The sequence below is a fragment of the Peromyscus californicus genome, unplaced genomic scaffold (assembly GCF_007827085.1).
Source record: "Peromyscus californicus insignis strain IS unplaced genomic scaffold, ASM782708v3 Scaffold_23__1_contigs__length_62951481, whole genome shotgun sequence".
In the NCBI taxonomy this organism is placed as follows: domain Eukaryota; kingdom Metazoa; phylum Chordata; class Mammalia; order Rodentia; family Cricetidae; genus Peromyscus; species Peromyscus californicus.
Window position 1 is genome coordinate 10,043,996 of NW_026294534.1, and position 19,831 is coordinate 10,063,826.

The 19,831-nt window shown below is 45.2% G+C and overlaps 1 protein-coding gene across 1 annotated transcript in view; it reads left to right on the plus strand.

The window, feature by feature from the left end:
• Positions 1–19,362, plus strand: part of Myom2 (myomesin 2) — an 89,605-nt gene extending 70,243 nt beyond the window's left edge. The window contains exons 27-38 of the mRNA XM_052751769.1: positions 3,784–3,928; positions 4,029–4,088; positions 5,350–5,417; positions 8,532–8,645; positions 8,817–8,904; positions 9,673–9,711; positions 11,442–11,547; positions 14,623–14,786; positions 15,035–15,071; positions 16,558–16,580; positions 17,086–17,141; positions 18,649–19,362. Coding sequence (XP_052607729.1) covers positions 3,784–3,928; positions 4,029–4,088; positions 5,350–5,417; positions 8,532–8,645; positions 8,817–8,904; positions 9,673–9,711; positions 11,442–11,547; positions 14,623–14,786; positions 15,035–15,071; positions 16,558–16,580; positions 17,086–17,141; positions 18,649–18,960 — 1,212 coding nt within the window. The 3' untranslated portion in view covers positions 18,961–19,362. The remainder of the gene's footprint in view (positions 1–3,783; positions 3,929–4,028; positions 4,089–5,349; positions 5,418–8,531; positions 8,646–8,816; positions 8,905–9,672; positions 9,712–11,441; positions 11,548–14,622; positions 14,787–15,034; positions 15,072–16,557; positions 16,581–17,085; positions 17,142–18,648) is intronic.
• The last annotated feature ends 469 nt before the right edge of the window (positions 19,363–19,831 follow it).

Below are 19,831 nucleotides of genomic sequence, written 5' to 3' on the forward strand. Positions count from 1 at the left end.
GAGTTCCAGAAACAGGAGTTCAGAAGGTTGACCAGATGGCTCCAGGTTGTGGTTTTCACAGTGCTCAGAGATTCAGGCTTGGTTTGGTACAACTTAGGCTGACTTTAAAATCCAAATGTGTTAAAATGAAAAATGAGGAACTGTATTTTAGAGACTTGGAGTTTGGGTTTAGGAAAATGTTCAAGATAAAAGGGGATTAACTTGATGAATTAGTCTCTTTCTTCCTGATTGTGGTTCTGAAGCCTTGTCATTTTGCTCTGTTCTGGGAAATGGTTCCCTATGTTCCTTCCTCTGACAGCTCCCATGGGGGCCACCAGGTAGAAGAGAAGTCTCTTGGTCCTCCTTGGTCCTCCTGAGCTGCTGCCTTGGTGTGTTGGATCTGATCTGGACAGAGGAAGGGATGGGGCTCTCATAAATGGCTACTATGCTAGCTAAGATATAAGCACTTGGCCTTTGTTATGCTTGTGTGTGTGTGTGTGTGTGTGTGTGTGTGTGTGTGTGTGTGTGTGTGTGTATTCACCTGTATAAGTGGTTGAGGTGACACGTGGGCATTTTCCTTCAGCATCTTTCCCTTTTTTGTTGAGACAGGGTCTTTCATTGGCCTGGAATTTCATCAAATAGACCAGCCTAGCTACCTGCAAGCTTATAGAGCTCTACCTGTCTCTGCCTCCAATTTTGCTGTCTCTGGGCATGTGCTACCATGTTGAGCTTCTTACATGGGTTCTGGGATCCAAACTCAGTTTCTAATGCTTGTGAAGCAAGAACTTTACTGAATGAGCCATCTTTCTATCTTTTTGATTATATAAAAAATTCTTAAAATTATTACAGTCCTCATTTTTCACTGTGGAGCATTTGAGAAGTCATTAACTATGTTTAGATATATTTACCCTTGTCTAATTTATAGCATGCTGGGGAACCCAGGCATAGGACATCTATTTTTTATGGGGTCTCTTTTATTCAGGAGTGGGTTAGGTGAGTCATCTATTGGTATGTCCCTCTTTCCACTAAATGCCCAGTGTATGTCTTTGGCACTAAGTCACCCAATCCTAAATTCCCATTCAGATGTTCACACACACATATCGACTGGGAACTGGAAATGAGAGCCCACCCATGTTTGTGGACAACCCACTCTCTTTTCTATGAGCTTTACTATCTGCTCTTAGTCTGGTCTTTATGTCTTGCAAAACAGGGCTAGATGAAGTCTATCAAACAGAAATCTTGGGATGTCAGGACCATGTGGTGTTTAAAAATCACATGATCTAGTCAGTCTGTCCTATAGGAGCCATAACATGCTTTTAGATAAAGCAGAGTGCAGTTAGATTTTGTGGGCTGCAAACAGCCACGTGAATGCATACTGTGCATGGGACAGTACTGCCTGATCAAGGTAATTGGAGAAATTTTCTCTGAGCAGAGATCACGCTAGGAAAAGCAGTGGAATATGGAGTAATTGCACATTATTCGCTGAACATCTTTTGATTAACATTCCCTACCTGCCACAGAGAGCGACGGTGCCGCTCCAGAGCTAATCTTTTGGAGTAGGATACACCATTTCACTTCTTTAATTAGCCGCCCACAGGTGACTTTCACATTTAAAGACTGATCCTGTTTTGTGAAAGCCACATAAAACCCTGTATTTATGGGACTCGTAAAATCACAGAACTTCGTCTTGCTGCATCAAGATGCCTAATTATTTCCTAAAGCCTTCTCAGATACTGTGGCGTGGGAGCAGAGAAAGCTGGGGAACTGAAGTGTCTTTAAGCTTCTAGTTGGTGAAATTCAAACCTGTGACTTCTTAACTAGTTAGAGTGGGTCCCTCCAGTTCTAGGAAGTGATGGTAAATTGATAGTGATATCGCACAGATACTGACCATTTGTTGAGCAACTTGAAGGTTGCTTTTGATATTCAAATGTCGTCATTTGAAATGAGACAGATGTGCAAGGACCGCCCAGGGGCAGCTCACAGAGTTCTTATTCTTCCACTCCGATGTGGTGGTGACCTCATCATTTCAGGATGAGGACGCAGTGCTTTCCCGTAGTTCCTGTCATTAACCTGCTCCAGAAGGTTCTACCTCAAGACTAATCTGCAGGCTGGTGCCCCTTCATTGTGGCCTTTCTTGAGCACATATGTATGTCTGTCTCCTTTTCTAGCTCCCTTTGAAAATATTCAGTGATGTTATACAAGTACAGAACATGTGACTGACATGTTTGAAAGCATATTTGAATTTCTTCCTAATTTTTTGTATGTTTATTGGAGATCAAAGCCAGGAGAGTCGGTAGGCTTTAGCCATTTACAACCTGGAGGCTGTTTACTGTTTCAGAGGATAAAGTTCATACTTATGCACTGGGAAACTTCCTGTCTCTCTTCCTTTCCCAGGGGACAGTGGTTTGTTTTTGGTCCTTGGTTCACCCAGAGGTGTAGTTGATAACTTTCTTTCTGAATTCCTTTAGTTGTACCCGTTTTGAGAAACCCCCAGAGACCACCAAGGAGCCGGTTTCCGGTGAAAGTACATAAGGGTTCATTTATTCAGGTTCAACCTGGGCTGCCACATGGCAGATGGAAGGAAATGTGGCAGCTGCCAAGAGCCCAGGTGTCGGAAGTTTTTATAGGGAAAAACCACAAGCTGGGAATTACATGCTTGGGATTGGGTAGATGGGATATGAGGCAAGGTGATTATTTTGAAACTATTGGTCTAGACTTTTGGTGTGAAGCCACATTTGAAACCAGTGGGTTAGACTTTTGGTGAGGAACCACAACTTGCTCAGCAGGACTATCTGGATATCTTCAAGGGACATAAACTGCAGACAGAATGTCTGCAGGAGCATACTGCCCTGTATCTCTTTGAGTTGTCATGGCTCACTCCTGAGGTCCTTCCTAGAACTGAATACAGCAGGTGGCCGTACCCTAAGATGGAGTCTGTATTGCCTTCACACTTTGTGTCCCCCAGTTCCTTCACATGTAATATCTGGTGTGTCTTAGTTAGTCTTTTGTTGCTGTGAAGAGGCACCGTGACCAAGGCACTCTTCTAAAAGAAAGTATTTCACTGGGGGCTTGTTTACAGTTTTAGAGAGTTATTCACTGATCATCATGGCAGGAAGCAGACAGGCATGGCACTGGGACAGTAGCTGAGAGCTTTACATCCTGAACCACAGGCAGCAGGCAGAGAGAGAGAGAGAGAGAGAGAGAGAGAGAGAGAGAGAGAGAGAGAGCGAGCCAGCGCCAGCACACACCTCCTAATCCTTCCCTGCTGTGGGAAGTTCTGTATGTCAAATGTGTTGCTGATTAGTCAATAATTAAAACACTGATTGGCCATTGGCTAGGCAGGAAGTGTAGGCGGGACAAGGAGGAGAATAAAGCTGGGAAGTGGAAGGCTGAGTCAGAGAGACACTGCCAGCCACCACGATGAGAAACAGCATGTGAAGATGCCGGTAAGCCACGAGCCATGTGGCAAGGTATAGATTTATAAAAATGGATTAATTTAAGCTGAAAGAACAGTTAGCAAGAAGCCTGCCATGGCCATACAGTTTGAAACCAATACAAGTCTCTGTGTTTACTTGGTCGGGTCTGACGGCTGTGGGACTGGCAGGTGAGAGAGATTTGCCCTGACTGTGGGCCAGGCAGGAAAACTCCAGCTACACTTCCCAAACAGTTTCACTCCCTGGTAATTAAGCATTTCAATAGATGAGCCTATTGAGGGCCATTCTTATTCAAACAATCACAAGCTATAACTGCAATGTGGAGAAGCAATTTCATCACATCATTCTCTGTGTCTTTTATGGGTTCCAGACACACAGAATTAAATGTGACAGATCAACTGGCATGATTGAGATGGTCATGGATCGGTTTACTATAGAAAATGAAGGGACCTACACTGTGCAGATTCAAGATGGAAAAGCCAAGAATCAATCTTCATTGGTGCTCATTGGAGACGGTATGCTACAGTGAACATTTTCACATGCCCACAAAACATAATGGAAAGAAAATTCCTTTGAATGGAGAGATATTTCATCTGTCTATTTTTTTTTGAATAGCATTCAGAGCTGTTCTAGAAGAGGCTGAATTTCAAAGGAAGGAATTCCTCAGGAAACAAGGTAGGTGGTGCCTCGCTCACACCATGAGGTGCAGACTTGGCTTTGTAATGTGTCTCAAGCAGACCCTGCATCTCACAGCTGACTCTGAAGAAACGTAGAATGATCAAACATCACACCATCATTTTAGCTCTGGAAATTAGGTGATTCCCCTGTCTTTAGTCCTCTAGGGGTATTTTGCCTGTATTCTTTCTGGCTTCTAACCTTGGCTGACCCTGGATATATATTCATCATTTCCTGTTACTCTCCTTATCAGAGAAGCGGTCTATCTATAACCAGCGTCTGCACCAATGGCTGACTAGTCCTGCAGCTTGATAATTTCTCCCAACATCTTTCTTTCCATGTTCCTCTGCCTGCCACATGTTGATAACCTCACACAGAAGTGGTAGAAGTTCAGGTTAACCAGATTCAGTGCTTGCTTCAGCCCAGTAGAACCCTCTGGACCAGTCATATGGACTTCTCTGGATACCCCCATCCCAGTGTCCAGACCACTCCTTATTTGGTCTTGCTTTCTCCACAGGTTTTAAAAAATATATTTTGAATTGAAATATAATCACAACACTTTCTGTCCCCTCTTTCCTCCCTCCAGTACCTCCCAGGTACCTTCCTAGTAGTCCACCCACAGGCTTTAAACAGGTCGCTAATTAAATTATGGCCTTATAAAATATATTAATATGAAAAAAATCAGCACAAGTCTGCTTTATATTGTTGTATTGAATGAGACAATAGTTTTATTAGGATTTGGCTTACTCCATGTTTATTTCAATAGAAATGAATGATATTTTTGAAAAACATACATGAGTCCATCTCTGATCTGAAGTGATAAGCTTCTACAAAGTTGCGAGGTCACATTGCTTTATCTTCATCTTCTCTACTAATTCTTACTTCAAAAGATTTGATCACTATGCTGCTCGGTGTTCAGTCAGATGCATAGCCCAGGAACAAGAATGTGAGGAGCTGGATATTATAAATATCTAAAGAGCAATAGACCCCAAGTGTGGTAAGGAAGGGGGACTGTGTACTCCCACTAGGAACAGGAGGCTCAGGAGAGAGTCAGCTCTAAGACAAGTTGGCCTCAGGACTATGAGACATACCTTGGCTTTATAGGGCACAGCAAGCTCCTTCAGCCAAATATGTTTATACATCAAAATAGAACATAGAGCTATATTAAAACATACATACATATGTGTATGCAATATCTGCTTTAGCTGTAGGTATCCATACATGTAAGTTCTTATTTTAGAACTTCCTCCTTTCTCCACAGGCCCTCATTTTGCTGAATATTTGCACTGGGATGTTACCGAAGACTGTGATGTTCGGCTTGTCTGTAAGGTGAGAGACCCTGTTGTTCCCCTACATGTTCTTTGTGGGGAGGCTGGTTAGGGAGCAGCTGTGGTGAGTGAAGTGGGTGGTCTAGGTATAGGTGCAAATAGACAAGAGACTTCAGGGTCTAGTGGACCCTGGAGAACTTAGATGGTAAGTGACTGTGCCCCCTTCCTCATAAAGCATTCGTGTTGTGATATCCAAAAGAAGACTTAAAGAGGTAGCTTACTAAAACATGGACTTAGAATGTTAGCAGTGACTCCATGAGAAGGCATGTCATGAGGAAAGGCACCCACCATGCTGTCCACATGACACCATCAGGGACTAAAAGGCACATTTGGGGAACAGGTTCTTATGTCTTATGTTAATTCAGTAAAGAAGCTTATTTCTATGTTGTGTTTTAATCAACAAATCTTTAAACCTTTAACTTATTGAGTATCTGCCTTATATCTTTCACTGTGGAAAGTGCTGGGGATAAAGGATAATAGTGCATTATTTTTGTCCCTAAACTACTTACAAATTACTTAAAGCCCAAGTAGGAAAGATGAAAACAAGCAGGCTATTTCAGGAAGGTGGGGCTTCATAGGTCAGGATAGTCCAGGTCCAAGGGGTGAGACCGAGAGCAGGAACTGAATGACACCCTTAACCACAGTCAGAAGACAGCCAATGTTATGTGCATTTTACACAGTAAGAAGTCATGGACCTATATCAAGAGGGCAGAGTTGGTGGGTGTGGGGTTGTAAGAAGGGTTGGGTATGATGGTGGGGTCTGAAGTATTGATATTTAGAGGCTAGAGGCTAGCCCTCTACTGAACAGTGGGCTGTTTACACAGGCAGTTTATAATGGATAAACAGCAATTTTCTCAAATGTCTACCACGCATAGAAAGGTATGTGTTTCTGAGGTGAGCGTTATAAAGCTCAACTCCTTAGGAGGTTAGAGGTCATGCTCAGGAATGAGGAGGGTGACTGATGCTCTGGTTCTGACCATAGCACCAAGATACACTGGTCTTCCAGTGTCCTAAGGACAGGGAAGAAATGAGAGGTCCACTTCCTGGGGCTGATAGCATCTGAGTGCTGTATAACTGCCCATAGATATTTGAAACTACCTCAAGTTCCCTGATCACAGAGAGGCATAGGCCAGTAGACACAGATATTAGGAAAATGAAAGAAATCTTGAAATGAGTATTTTGCACTCTCATGTATTTCGTTTACACATTTATGCCCCCATAAATGATGCAAGCCATCTTCCTGAATATTTTTTCATTCAGTGATAACTGTGGCAGGTGATATTTCTTAATTTATTTATGTGACAAAATGTGTAGAGAATAGCAGAAATTAGGATATCCTTACACTTTTACAGAAAAGCATTTGAAAACAAAAGAAGTATTTAATAGAAACCTTAATCACAACAAGAAGGAAGTGTGTTGGAGTTTGTCATACTCTTAGAGCTGTGTGATGAGATGCCCCGCCTGCAGGGCTACAACGGGTTCTCGACCACCCTAAGGACGGAATGATAGGGACAGGAGATACAAAGGAAATACACCAAGTCTAGATTCTGATCAAGGTGCCACTTTATTTTTCTCCAAGAGGGTTTTTTTGTTCCTGCAGGGTGGGGGGAACAAGAAGCTGTCATCTGCATAAGGTGGGGCAAGCTAACAGGATGTTTGTATAGGATGTTTACAGGGTGAAAGGGTCAAGGGCTCTGACTCAATGTCCTGTTGCTAGGCAACCTGACTGTAAGATGATCTAGTTCCCTGTCTTATGGGGGTCTGTATTTTTCCACTAACAAGAGATTCTGTCCTTGTCCCTGACAATGAGAGAGCAGTGCCCCTTGGGCATGGGCATAGGCATGGTGTGTGTGTGATGTCTGATGAATTTGCTTGTTCGTGTCTCTTTGCATGCTCATGTACACATTAGGCACCTGAGTGTTCCAGTGTGACAGAGATGAATTGCAGGGTCAGAGAAGATGCACAGGGGTTGTGCACAGGGTGAGACCCCGCCAGTCACGTGGCAGGAGGGTGGAGGCTGTTTAGAGATGATGTTGAAGGGCATTGGAAAGTCTTTGATTTCACACATACTGAGTAGCAGCTTCCCCCTTGATGAGCAGAGTGAGCCTGGAAACAGGGAAGGATGGGAGAGGTGGGCACTGTAGGGAGACCCAGAGAAGACCAGGCAGTTATTACCCTGTGATGTGTGTTCACTCATGTTCTGTACCGAGAAGGGGGCACTTCCAGGGTGGCTAGTGCATGGTCTCTATCCATTCCTTAGATGCTGTGAATGACTTCTCTATATCAAGCTGGCTTTTAACTCTGGGGACTAAGGCAGGCAAAAATACCTGTGGTATGTGATTTTTCTCTGGTGTCACTGGTGACAGCATTGCATACAGCTGCTATGGAAATTCCAAACACATGACATTACTGGTCTATAGAGTCAATCCCATGGCATTATCATTTGTCATGTTCCATTGCTAGCATTACCTGTGTGGGGTCTGTGTGTATGGGGATGCAGACTCCTCAGCCTCCTGGAATCCAGGGCCATCCAACATCTGTTACACAAAGCAGAACATCTTCTTCTTCAGATAGCGTGTCAGCCGTGTGTGTGTGTGTGTGTGTGTGTGTGTGTGTGTGTGTGTGTGTGTGTGTGTTTACTCTCCATCAGAACCCTGCAAAGCTTATCATCTAAAGCCAGAGGCTCAATTGTGAGGAATTCCCATGTAGGGAAGCTCTCCTTCTATGTGTCATCCCTATGTGTTCATGCACCTGAATACCACACTTTCAAAGAGCAGTCAGTCACCCAGTGATCTATAGAGCTCTAAGAACATTTATGAATCAAAGCACTTGGCTTAGGCCTCATTAGTGACATTTTCTATTAAACGAGAGATTTTTTTTACACCTACCGACATCATTGGTCCTGTTGGGGGCAGCTGTAAGGGCTTACTGCTTTTAGAAGACGATTGAGAAATGCATTTGCTGTTATTAGAAGTGACAGTTCTTCCATGAGCCCTCGCTGAGCCTGTTGAGGGTAAAAGCTGGTGTTTTCTTTAGGTCTGGGGTTGACTAACCCTGAAGGATTTTTTTTTCCCTCCTGAGCCACAGCGATTCACTTAGGACTTCTGTTCTGCAGGTTGCAAACACCAAGAGGGAAACCATTTTCAAATGGCTCAAGGATGATGTTCTTTATGAAACCGAGACACTGCCGGACTTGGAGAAGGGGGTCTGTGAGCTGCTAATACCAAAGGTACCATGCAGCCAGAGAAATAAAACAGCACTCTCCATGACTTGTAAACTCGACAATGCCTTCCAATTTGCACACCGATTTCCCATGCTTTGCAAGGAAAAATGTACTACTACACCATCTTGTATCATGGTGTTGATTTCTGTGTAAATATGGAATGTGTCTTATTCATAGTTGTCTAAGAAGGACCATGGCGAATACAAAGCAACCTTGAAAGACGACAGAGGTCAAGATGTATCCATCCTTGAAATAGCTGGCAAAGGTAAGATGGTACCTTCTTTGTCTTACAGTGAAATCTATTCTGTCCACTGGATGAAGTTTGTTGTGGAGCTGTGTCCACAGGCACCCTGAGCTGTGTGCATATTCCACTGAGCAGGCCTCCGTTCTGTCCATGGAATGAGGAGTGTTGTGGAAGACTGCTCATGAGTACCCGTAGCTGTGTGCATACCAGCTGAGCAGGACTCCAGTCTGTCCAAATGATGAGGGATGTCGGGGAGGTATACTCACATGCACCCTGAGCTGACAGAGCTCCATTCTGTCCATGGAATGGCGGGGTACTATAGAAGTACACACATGCACACTCTGGGCTGTGTGTGTTTTGCCTCTGCAGTGACATTGGGCAAGAAAACCAGATTGTACTTTGTCTGTGTTTAAGAGCTATTTCACGGTGTTAGAAAATGCACACTATCACTTTGGGCTTTGATGAAACATGATTTCACTCCCTTATCAGAAGCCAAGTTTGATTCCTTACAAATGCAGTTAAGATGATTGAAGCTCTCAGGAAGTTATTCAATTCAACGTACAGTTGGATTTATGTTGAACAAAATGTTCTTGTCCTGTGTTTAAAAAGTGAATAGGTTAGAAGGATTTATGGTGCACATAAGCCTTTTATGGATAAATATTACCATTTTAATGTTTCATTTTTCAAATGAGTATCACAGTTTCCCGTGTCAATTTAATTAGACATGGAAAATGCTGCTTTCTGTTAAAGTCACACCCAGTGATGGTCCATTTCCATTCTCCCTTCCAGTGTACGAGGACATGATCTTGGCAATGAGTCGTGTGTGCGGTGAGTAATAGGCCCCGAGTTTTCAAGTCTTGTTGACTGAAGCATCTCTGTTTCCTAGGGTGAGCACTCGTGTCCCAAAGGACACTGATGGCTGGGGTGTGTCCCCTGCCTGGAGTTGGGCTGGTGGCAGGGAATGACTGGTTACCTGCCCACTCTATGATGCTCCTTCAGAGCTTTGCAGTGTGAATATTGGAGCCTGTGTTCAGCTTCAGAAGCCCCTGCTGGTGTTACCCACCAGTCACCCCTGTCAGTTTGCCTTTGCCCAGCCTGGGCAATTGTTTTGTCCAAAATTGCTACTAGTTTTTCTTCCAACACTGAGTAGTAATAGTGGGTATTTATTTAACACTTAGACTTCATAGTCTATGTATTGAGCCATTTGCCTTTGTATGGAAGCTGGAGAAGCAGAAAATACTGCTTATAAATAACAAATAGTAGTTTACATGTTAACAACTAGTAATTTATTACTCTAGACTCTCTAGATTTGTAGGCATGCCCAACCTGTGACCCACTGGCCACATGTAATAGCACAAAGTCAAGAATTGCTACCCATGTGGACCAACACAGAATCATACACCTCCTTGTGATGGTCTGAGACTTTTTGGAATTTCCTTCCCTGTGACTCATTGTGAGGCTCTCCAGTGTGACTCTTGTAGATGACAACACCATGTCATACTGTCACAAGATGAGACACACCAGCTAGAGAATACCCAAGTTACTTTTCTGATCAAGCTACCAAAATCTGTGTAGGCAAGTTGGGACTCACCAGAACTCATATCCTCTTTTCCTCAATTACAGAGTCCTATGCTTTTCTGGCATTCCCATGAAAAACCACTGGATGCTCACCTCTAATGCTTTTGCAAACAGCCCTGTGAGGTAGAGCTTTTGCTTTTGTTTAGTGAAAGGACTGGGCTACATTTTAAAATAAGGTTCACTTGGAATGGCTTTCAGTGAGTCAAGTACTCACCCAGGGGTGTGCAAGCCATTTGTAAGATGAACCAAGCCATTTGAAAAATGGCTTTGCTCTTACACTCTGGGGAGTTGCTTTGTATTACCTATCTCATAACGTGCTGGAGGGTCACCTGCTGATGACAGGTTGGTCACACTTAGAGAACTGATAAGTGCAACAGACTGGCCTCACACGATGTTTCTGGAACTCCTGGCTCACTCAATCACTCAAGGTGCACACAGGCATCTTTTTGGGGGAGTTAGGTGGGGACAGAGAGCGAGCATAGAAGTCTCCATGTGACTAGACCCCGGCATCTCTGTGACATTTCAGGTGGAGAGGAGCGAGGTGCAGACGTCTCTGGTAAAGAGGGTTCCAGCTGTGTCCTCCCACTCCAGCTTCTGCTGACTCCCCTTCCTCCTTCCTTATGGGTTTTCTGTAGCTCTTTAGATTTGGGTCAGTTAATAGAGCAGGTTTCATAGTCATTGTCACCAAGATTGATTCTTTCATGCAAGCCAAACTGCTAAGGGCCAGGTGTGGATTATTTTTGCAAAATTTCGTGTTTCTTTGGTCTTAAGCAAAGGGCTTTTCAAAGTACTCTGGCAGGGCAGGTGCGTGTTTAATGAAAGCATATGACATGGGAGGGAGCGGGGAGCTTCTGTGGCCAAGACAAGAATGAGCACCAACTTGAGAGACATGCTGATACTGTGGATGGATGAGCCTTACCATAGGGCCATGGGCCTGTCTTGACTCTCTGAGATCTGAGGTAACATCTTGTTATCTGCAGGAGCCTCTGCCTCACCGCTGAAGGTTCTCTGCACCCCCGAGGGCATCAGACTTCAGTGTTTCATGAAGTACTTCACAGAGGAAATGAAGGTCAGCTGGTATCACAAGTGAGTATGAGAGCTCGTATCCATGGCTGCAGCAGCCCGTGGATCAATGTGGTACTCTTGGCAAACCGCAGGCCATGACCATGTTCTCAATAACTGTGCCAGGCTTTGGCTAGGTGGGCCATGGGGCAGTGGGGAGGGTCTGGACAAAGCAGAAAGAAAAAAGGAAACATCAGAAGGTGTCAACAGCGTCCTCACTGGTGGTTACCAACGACACCAGTCCTTAAAATACGTTCTCCAGGTAGAAGAACAAGGGGGCCAGTGTTTAGAGTCCAAGCTCTGACCTGCCAACTAGTTGCTTTCTCACTAGACGTGAGTAAGAAGACAAGGGAGTCAGTGGGGGAGAAACCTGTGCCAATGGGTGACATTCGATTTATAGATCCCAGTGAGAAATTTGTAGAATGCAGACTTACGTGTGGACTATTGTTCATTGCTTTAAAAAAATGCCAAGTCATACATCAAGGAATTTAGAAAATGCCACTTTAAATAAAAGGCTGGAAATTTCGCCTGCACAAATGAGGAACAGGCCAAAAGGAACACAGCAAAAATGTTCTTCAGAAAAAAGACCTTGTTGTCTTGCCGGAGGGTGAAATTAATGTATTGTGCAGACATGGCAAAGCTCAACTGCCTGAGGATTGACCGCTTCAGACTGAGGAATCCCAGCCACTCAAGGGACTTCTTGCTGTCTTTACAGGAAAAAACAAAGCTAGCATGCTTTGACCTCAGGCTGTATGTGTTCCCTCAGCTTGGGAGGTCTCTCCTGCAGTGGTCACATTAGGCTAATGACTCCCCTTAATCTCAGTGGGCTCCAATTACCTGCAAGAATGAGATGCCTTCTGCTTCCTACACCTTACCTTTCAGTATCCTTAGACAGGGTGGGAGTGGTGTTGAGGTGAAGGCTTCCGATGCGGTGGATTCTCTCCCACTCTGGGTAGGGCTACCGGCTGTGGTGACCTGTGACAGAGCTCTCTAGGCTTACAGTGTATTTGAGTTTTAGAGACAGAAAATGACATCTCCAGATTTAAGGCTCACATGGCAGAGGAAGATTGAACAGGCTCTTGGAGTTGTTGCATATTTAGGGATGGTGGCCAGTGACTCACACAGCACTTGAAGCAGATTGCAAATCCCTAGGTGTGGTGAATGCTGTTTCCCTCTGACAACCAGGGAGTAAGCTACAACCTTCAGACAGCATGTGGTCACTACAGGGCTGGCTGAGGTGTTTTGGGGTGGACCACAAGGGGGGCGCTTATCAATGTGTATGCTCCCATGAGGTCCTCTGTCTCCGATTCTTCTGTCTTTGGAGGCATCAGCAGCCCTGGCTGTAACTCCCTGGTGTGTGCTTGTGTGGGTCTAGGAAGCTGTGAGGCATTGTCTAACCCTCACTTGGGCAGTCAGTTCATGGAGGTTGGCAGGGAGACCGATCGCACAGTACATTTTTTTTTTTGAAAGAATTTTCTTTTCTGCAGAAGCAGAAAGTCTATATAAAAGTCTCATTATTCCTTTTAGGTAGGGATGGACAGTTGTGAGTGCTGGGGTGACCCTTCCCATTGCTTTAGTAATAGAGATTTTGCTCTGTGCTCGCTGGAAGTCTAGAATTGGTGTGTGTTACCCTCAGGTAAAGAGCCAACTGACTAGGATTAACCCAGCAGAGTATGAACAAAGCATTCTGGCTGGAAAGCTGTGAGCCTACCCTACAGCTCTGGCCTCCGGCTTTTGCCTTCCCAAGTGCACTGAGGGCCTATGCTTCCTCCTTCCAGGAGTGTTCTATGCTCTGCTAGGCATGCATAGTGCCTTAACATTATATCCTTTTGTCCCTGCCTAGGGGGGGTGTCTTCCATGGAGCCTTCCTGGCTTCCTCCCTCCCCATCTGCCCACATTCCTGATGCTCTGCTTTCACAGAACCAGTCATTTTTCTATCCTGGATTAACATGCTCTGTGTCCCCACATTGAATGTTACCTGCTGGAACTATTTCACAGTGAAGAGGGCCAGGCAATTCCTTACTCTCCCTGAACTGCAGAGTACACAGTAGCCAGCAAAGGTGATAGAATTACTACTAACTCATGGCCAATTCTCTGCAAAACTGGAACCAGCCCTCTAAATTGCAGTAACTTGAAAATGACATATATATATATATATAATGTACCATGTGTATAATGCATGCACACCAGGCAGGTTGATTTGACAGTGAGTGAGTGTGGTGTAACATTCTGCTGACTTGGAGGACAACAATGGTATTAGGTGCTTTAGTCTTACTTATATCTTCAAAGTTGGGACAAAATACGTCAAACATAAAATTTATTATTTCATCTGCTGTAAAGGTGCAGTGAAACCACGCTGTGGGCAACCATCTCCAGAGCATCTTCATCTTGTAAAATGGAATGCTGTCCCCCTTGTACACAAGCTTGATTCTACTCTCTGCTCTTGAGTGTGGCAACTCTGGTGACCTCAGATTGTAGAAACATGGGTTTGTCCTCTTGTGACCAGCTTTGTAAATGTAGCATAATGTCCTCAGAATTCATGTATGTTATAGCGTGCGTCAGTTCCCTTCTTTTAAAAAGATCAGTAGTATTCCACCTTGTGGATAGACCGCAGTTTAATTATGCATTCGCATGTCAGGGTCATGCGGTGGTCCACATTGGCCATTGTGAGTAATGTTTCTGCAGATATGAGTGTCCATGTGTCCCCATCCCTCCTTTCAGCTATTTTGAACATGCACCTAGAGATGGAAATGCTGTGTCAGGTCTTAAGTTCCATGCTTAATATTCTTATGACTGCATACCAAATCAAGTATTCTGAAGTCCTTTAAGTTGTAATCAGTTGGCTTTAGGAGGTTTCAGGCCCGAGTTATTAATATACTTAAGTTTATAATAGCCAGAAAAATCCCTAAAACCTACTGTGCCATTGGCATGAGCAAGTGAGTAGAGCCTCCTTGCCTCAATGAGAGCAAGTCAGTAGCCCATCCCCAACTGATACAAGCCAGCAGACCAGGCCCTCCTCACTCAGACATGTTAATGTCCCCTCACAGGTGTGAGGATAAGATCTGGAGGTTAACTGAGCACACCCATGTTGCTTTGTAGAGAGGCTAAGATCTCATCCAGCGAGCACATGCGGATTGGAGGCAGTGAGGAGATGGCGTGGCTGCAGATCTGTGAGCCCACAGAGAAGGACAAGGGGAAGTACACTTTTGAGATTTTCGATGGCAAAGACAACCACCAGCGCTCACTGGACCTCTCTGGACAAGGTACTAGACGTTCCTTGTAGCTTGTCACATTCCTGTGAACAACCCATGTAGATACTGAAAAGAAAAGGGTGCATTAAATAATCCACTGACATCATGACTTCCATGTAGAGGGACTGACTTAAGAAAAATCAATTTATTAGTTTGGTTGCCCCTCAGTTTGCATTTTGTCAGTTAGCTAGTGGACCATCTGAGTGGGTGGAAGTTAAACACATGGGAACATGACTGACATATGGAATGTTTCCTTGCAGCTTTTGATGAAGCATTTGCTGAGTTCCAGCAGCTCAAGTAAGACCCATACCTTGCTAACATCATTTCTGATGGGGGGCGGGGCTCTGACTTGGGTTCATTCTGGCCACATACAGGGTCCATAAGTGCCTTAGTGATTCCAAGGATGCTCTGTTCCTAGGATGAAAATAGCAATGTAAGAAATTCAGTATGCAGCAGGACACCCATTTTTCTACAATAGAAATGCACTGTGTATTACCTTCCTAGGGCCATCAGAACCTTGGATTACTTTAAATGATGGATTTCTCAAATCGTCATGATCCAGGTGACATGCCATACAGAACAACTGTTAAAGAATGCTTCAGATTTTCAAATGAGTGTCTGAGTTTTAGATTATTAAAGCCGAGGACATCGTTGGCTCCTACTAAATTATTCAGGATGCCTTTGTTGAGTGGATATGTGACAAGTACGATAAATCAGAAATTGACAATTTAACAAAATGCCTAGGGTCTAGGAGATGGCTTAGTCAGTCAAGTGGGTCCTTAGAATCCATGTTTGAAAAAAGAAGCTGGGTACAGAAAGACACGCCTGTAATCTGAGCACTGGGGAGGCAGAGTCAGGAGCATCTCTATGATTCCTGGCCAGCCAGTCTAGCCAAATTAGCAAGCTGCAGGTTTTGAGATAGATAGATAGATAGATAGATAGATAGATAGATAGATAGATAGATAGAAAGATGGATGGATGATAGATAGATGGATGGATGGATGATAGATAGGTAGATGATAGAGATAGATAGAGATAGAGAGATGAGAGATGGATAGATAGATAGATAGATAGATAGATAGATAGATAGATAGAGAGGTGGGAATCACATCTCAAAAGTTAATATGGTGGAAAGCAACTGAGGAAGGTACTTGGTATCAACCTTTGGCCTCTATGTGTACACACATCCACATCTGTACATGTACACCAACCAGCACACACAAGTGCAGACACACAAACACCTGAAAGTTTCCAATGCAGTCTGGTGAATTTGGCCTTCCCAGCCTGAGAGTCTGCATGCTAATCTTCTTTTTGGTTTTAGTGTCTTCCCCCACTCCAAATGATCAGAGCACCAGCCTTCTGCCTGGGTACAGGTTCTGCACCCTCAGATCCAACCATGATTAAAAGACACTGTAAAGGCAGAGCATCCCCACAGGCATTTTTTTCTGTCATCATTCCCTGTTACAACAGTCTAGGAGCTCTTTACATAGTTTTACTCCATTGGGTACTGTAAGTGACTAGGGATGATTGACAAGGCCCAGGAGGATGAGTAGATGTTGTAGTGAATACAGCACCGTTTCATCTCAGGGACTTGCATGCCCATAGATTTTGGTCTCCTTGGGGTTCAGCTCTGGAACCAACGCGGGGATGACTGGATAGCTACATACCATTAGACCTTCCTTCTGTATGTGCTCGAACTGCTAGCAGACTTCTTCCAGGCATGATGTCCTTTGGTCAGTAGCATTTCTTACAGCTTTCTCTCTCTCCTTCCTGTGATTTCTAGGGCGGCTGCATTTGCAGAGAAGAGTGAGTACTTGTGTGATAAAGAGGGATAATGGGCATGGGTGGGGGAGGTGCACATTTCACATGGTTGATTTAGGGGATCAGTAACAGCAAACCTTCCTGCCCCAGGTTGAGTGCACCCCAATCTTTTGGCCTCTGGTCATTCCAGCCTGACCCCCTTCTCCACCTTGTCTGTACCCACCCCATAAGTTTCTGTACCCCAGATGCCAAGACTCTCTCCTCTGTGAGATGTGGCTCTTTGTGCGGTCCTTGATGTGACCTCCCTGGTTCAGTTGACTCTCATTTCTATCTCCTGGGGACCACATGTCCCCCAACCTGCACAGAGCCAGCTAGTCCTTGCCCATGGCTCCTGTGGTAGCTTTCTCCGACCGGAACATAACTTTGTGTCCTCTCCTGAGGGTGTGCCCGCCCTTCCCTGTTTCCACCTCGTATCACTTGGTGTTAGCCTCAGGCTTCCTGTAGGGCCTCCCTGACGGGGTCTCCTCAACCTGGCTCTTTTTCATTGCAGATCGTGGCAAGGTGATTGGTGGCTTACCTGACGTGGTGACCATAATGGAAGGCAAGGTGAGAGCAGACGGCTGGCGACAGAGCTGGGATAAGGGTAGTGGTGCAGGGTAGAACGCAGCTGCCACCTTAGGGGAGCCTGAGAGCTGGAATCATTCCCCACTCAGCCTGCAGGGCACTCAGAGCTACCTTCCATTGTGCCGTCGCCCCTCTGACCTGAACCCCTGAGAACTTCTGCAAACAGAGAGGTGGGATAGTTGAATAGCCAAGCCTGAGGTGCACCTCAGTGGTAGAGGGTTTGGTTAGTGTACATGAGTCACTGGGCTTCACCCTCGGTACTGAGAGAAAGAAAAGCCACACTAACAGCAGCAGCAGCAGCAGCAACAACAAAAGCCAGTATTGCAAATCCTCAAACACCAGGCCTGTTGTGTGACTCACGGACCTGGTATAAGGACCTTGGGGTCCACAGTGTCTGATGTCACCTGGTTCAGGGCTTCTCTATATGAGGTGGTAGGTCAGTTCTCATCTGTGGTGAAACTTAGTTACCACTTTTGAATGTAAACAGTCACAACCTCTTTAATATTAAAGAAAAGAAAAGAAAAACCCTGCTCCAATTTCCAAGGTCATTCTAGAATCTCTAATTGAAGTTTTAATTTGTCTCCCATCAGTGGAGTTATTGATATCTAATTGGCACTTGTGTGGCATAATTCTAGCTCAATGTCATAGGGACAGAGGTACTCGAAAGGACTTTATTAAGGCCTAAATTTATAGACCTCTTTTTAACAGTCAGTGAAAGCATGGAATGCCCCTGAGATGGAGTAACTGTGATATCACAAAAGATGTAATTGTGAAATTAACCATCACAGTCTGCAAGGGGGTGAGCCCAGGCAAGTGTGTAGTTGCTGCATCTGAGTTAGGAGATGCAGACAGAATATTCTCTGGACTTTTCAGAGGAACTGGGAAGAGAGACCCCTAAGTCTAAATGTAAAGGACGTTTAGGGGCTAAAGGATGGTTCATTTAGTAAGAGCAAGTGCTTCTCTTAGAGCGAAAGTAGGGGTTCAGCTCCCAGTACCCACACTGGGCGCCATACATCTTCTGATACCTCCAGCTCCCGGTTTGCAGGAATGCACATACATGAGAATAAAAGCTAAAAGGCTTAAAAACAGGTTCAGTGGAATGATAATAGAGCTAATCCATTTCCCAAGTTTAACCACCAGGCTCAGGTTAGAACTTGGAACAGGTAGAACCATTTTCACAGGGTTCTACTTCTCGGCCCCCCCCCCCCCCCCCCCCCCCCCCCCCCCATAGCACAGAGCTCCTTGGCCCCCAACCTACCTTTGGAGTCTGCGTCGATGAAGGGTGGCTGATGTAACAAGTGATCCACAGGTGCCGGTAGGCATGACTGAGCTGCCACCTCCAGAGAGGAGCACGGGGATTTTTATTCCTTTTTAAATTTAGTACTGGAAAATTCCACACACACTTGCAGCGTATCTTGATCATACCCCACCCCCGTCTCCCGCTCCTTTTCTAACTGTCTTCTTTCTTCACCCCGTCTTCCCTCCAAAGACCTTGAACCTCACCTGCACAGTGTTTGGAAACCCTGACCCGGAAGTGGTCTGGTTTAAGAACGATAAGGACATTGAGCTAAGCGAGCACTTCTCCGTGAAGGTGGAGCAGTCCAAGTACGTCAGCCTGACCATCCAGGGGGTGACGGCCGAGGACTCGGGCAAGTACAGCATCAACGTGAAGAACAAGTATGGAGGGGAGAAGATTGACGTCACCGTCAGCGTGTACAAACACGGGGAGAAGATCCCAGATATCTCCCCTCCCCAGCAGGCCAAACCCAAGCTCATCCCAGCCTCCACCTCATCCGAATAAGGGGATACAGTGTGCCCTGGGCTGGAGAGATGGGAGGGACCTTTGGAAGTCTTAGGATGTTGTATTCTGTGCTGAGTGGATGCCAGTTCTGAGTGATATCGCACGTGGTGAGGATGGGTGATCGCACATTAGGCTTTTGATTTTTTTTGCACTTTGTGGTTAACATTTTATGGGCAAAGGGAAAGTTAATGTTTCTACAAAGCTGAGAAACTTGTGTGAATCCAAGAGTAGAGGGCAGTGGAGAGTGAACCAAGAGAGGGCAGCTGACATGTCCGGGGTCAAGGTCATGGTTCTAGCATGTGGTGGTCTGGGCGGTTATTGTCATCCTGAGGGTGATGGTGCGGTCTGCAGGACACATCTCTGGAAACCCTTGGGAGCCTTTGAGCATGTTATTGGGTTACCTTTTTTTTCTCTTGCTTTAGGCTAATAAAAAAGAAAAAAGGCATTTTGCTGTGGTTTCTGTACCAACATCCTGCCTACCGACATGTTCCTATCTTGGCTCAATAAGTTTCTCAGGCTTTCATGCTTCTGTGGCATAGGGACTATGGCTCTCCTGCAGCTCCATTCACCGACAGAGACGTAGAGAGGGACCCTCAGTGAAGAGGCCTGGGAAATGTGCCCAAGGGGCAGGTAGCTAGCAGCTATCTGCTGCTTCACTAGGCACAGTGCTCGGGGCATGGCACAAACAGCCACCCACCACACAGAGGGACAAAGGACAGCCTCTGAATAAAGAGGAGACAGACGTGGTCCATAGGCAAATGGCAGTTTATAAAGGTAAAAGGGGAAACCCTGTGTTAGGATGAGATGAGGTGTTTAATTTTGATTGGACATGTTAATTGGGGTGGTCAAAAGGGGGCTTTTGATTGCTGGA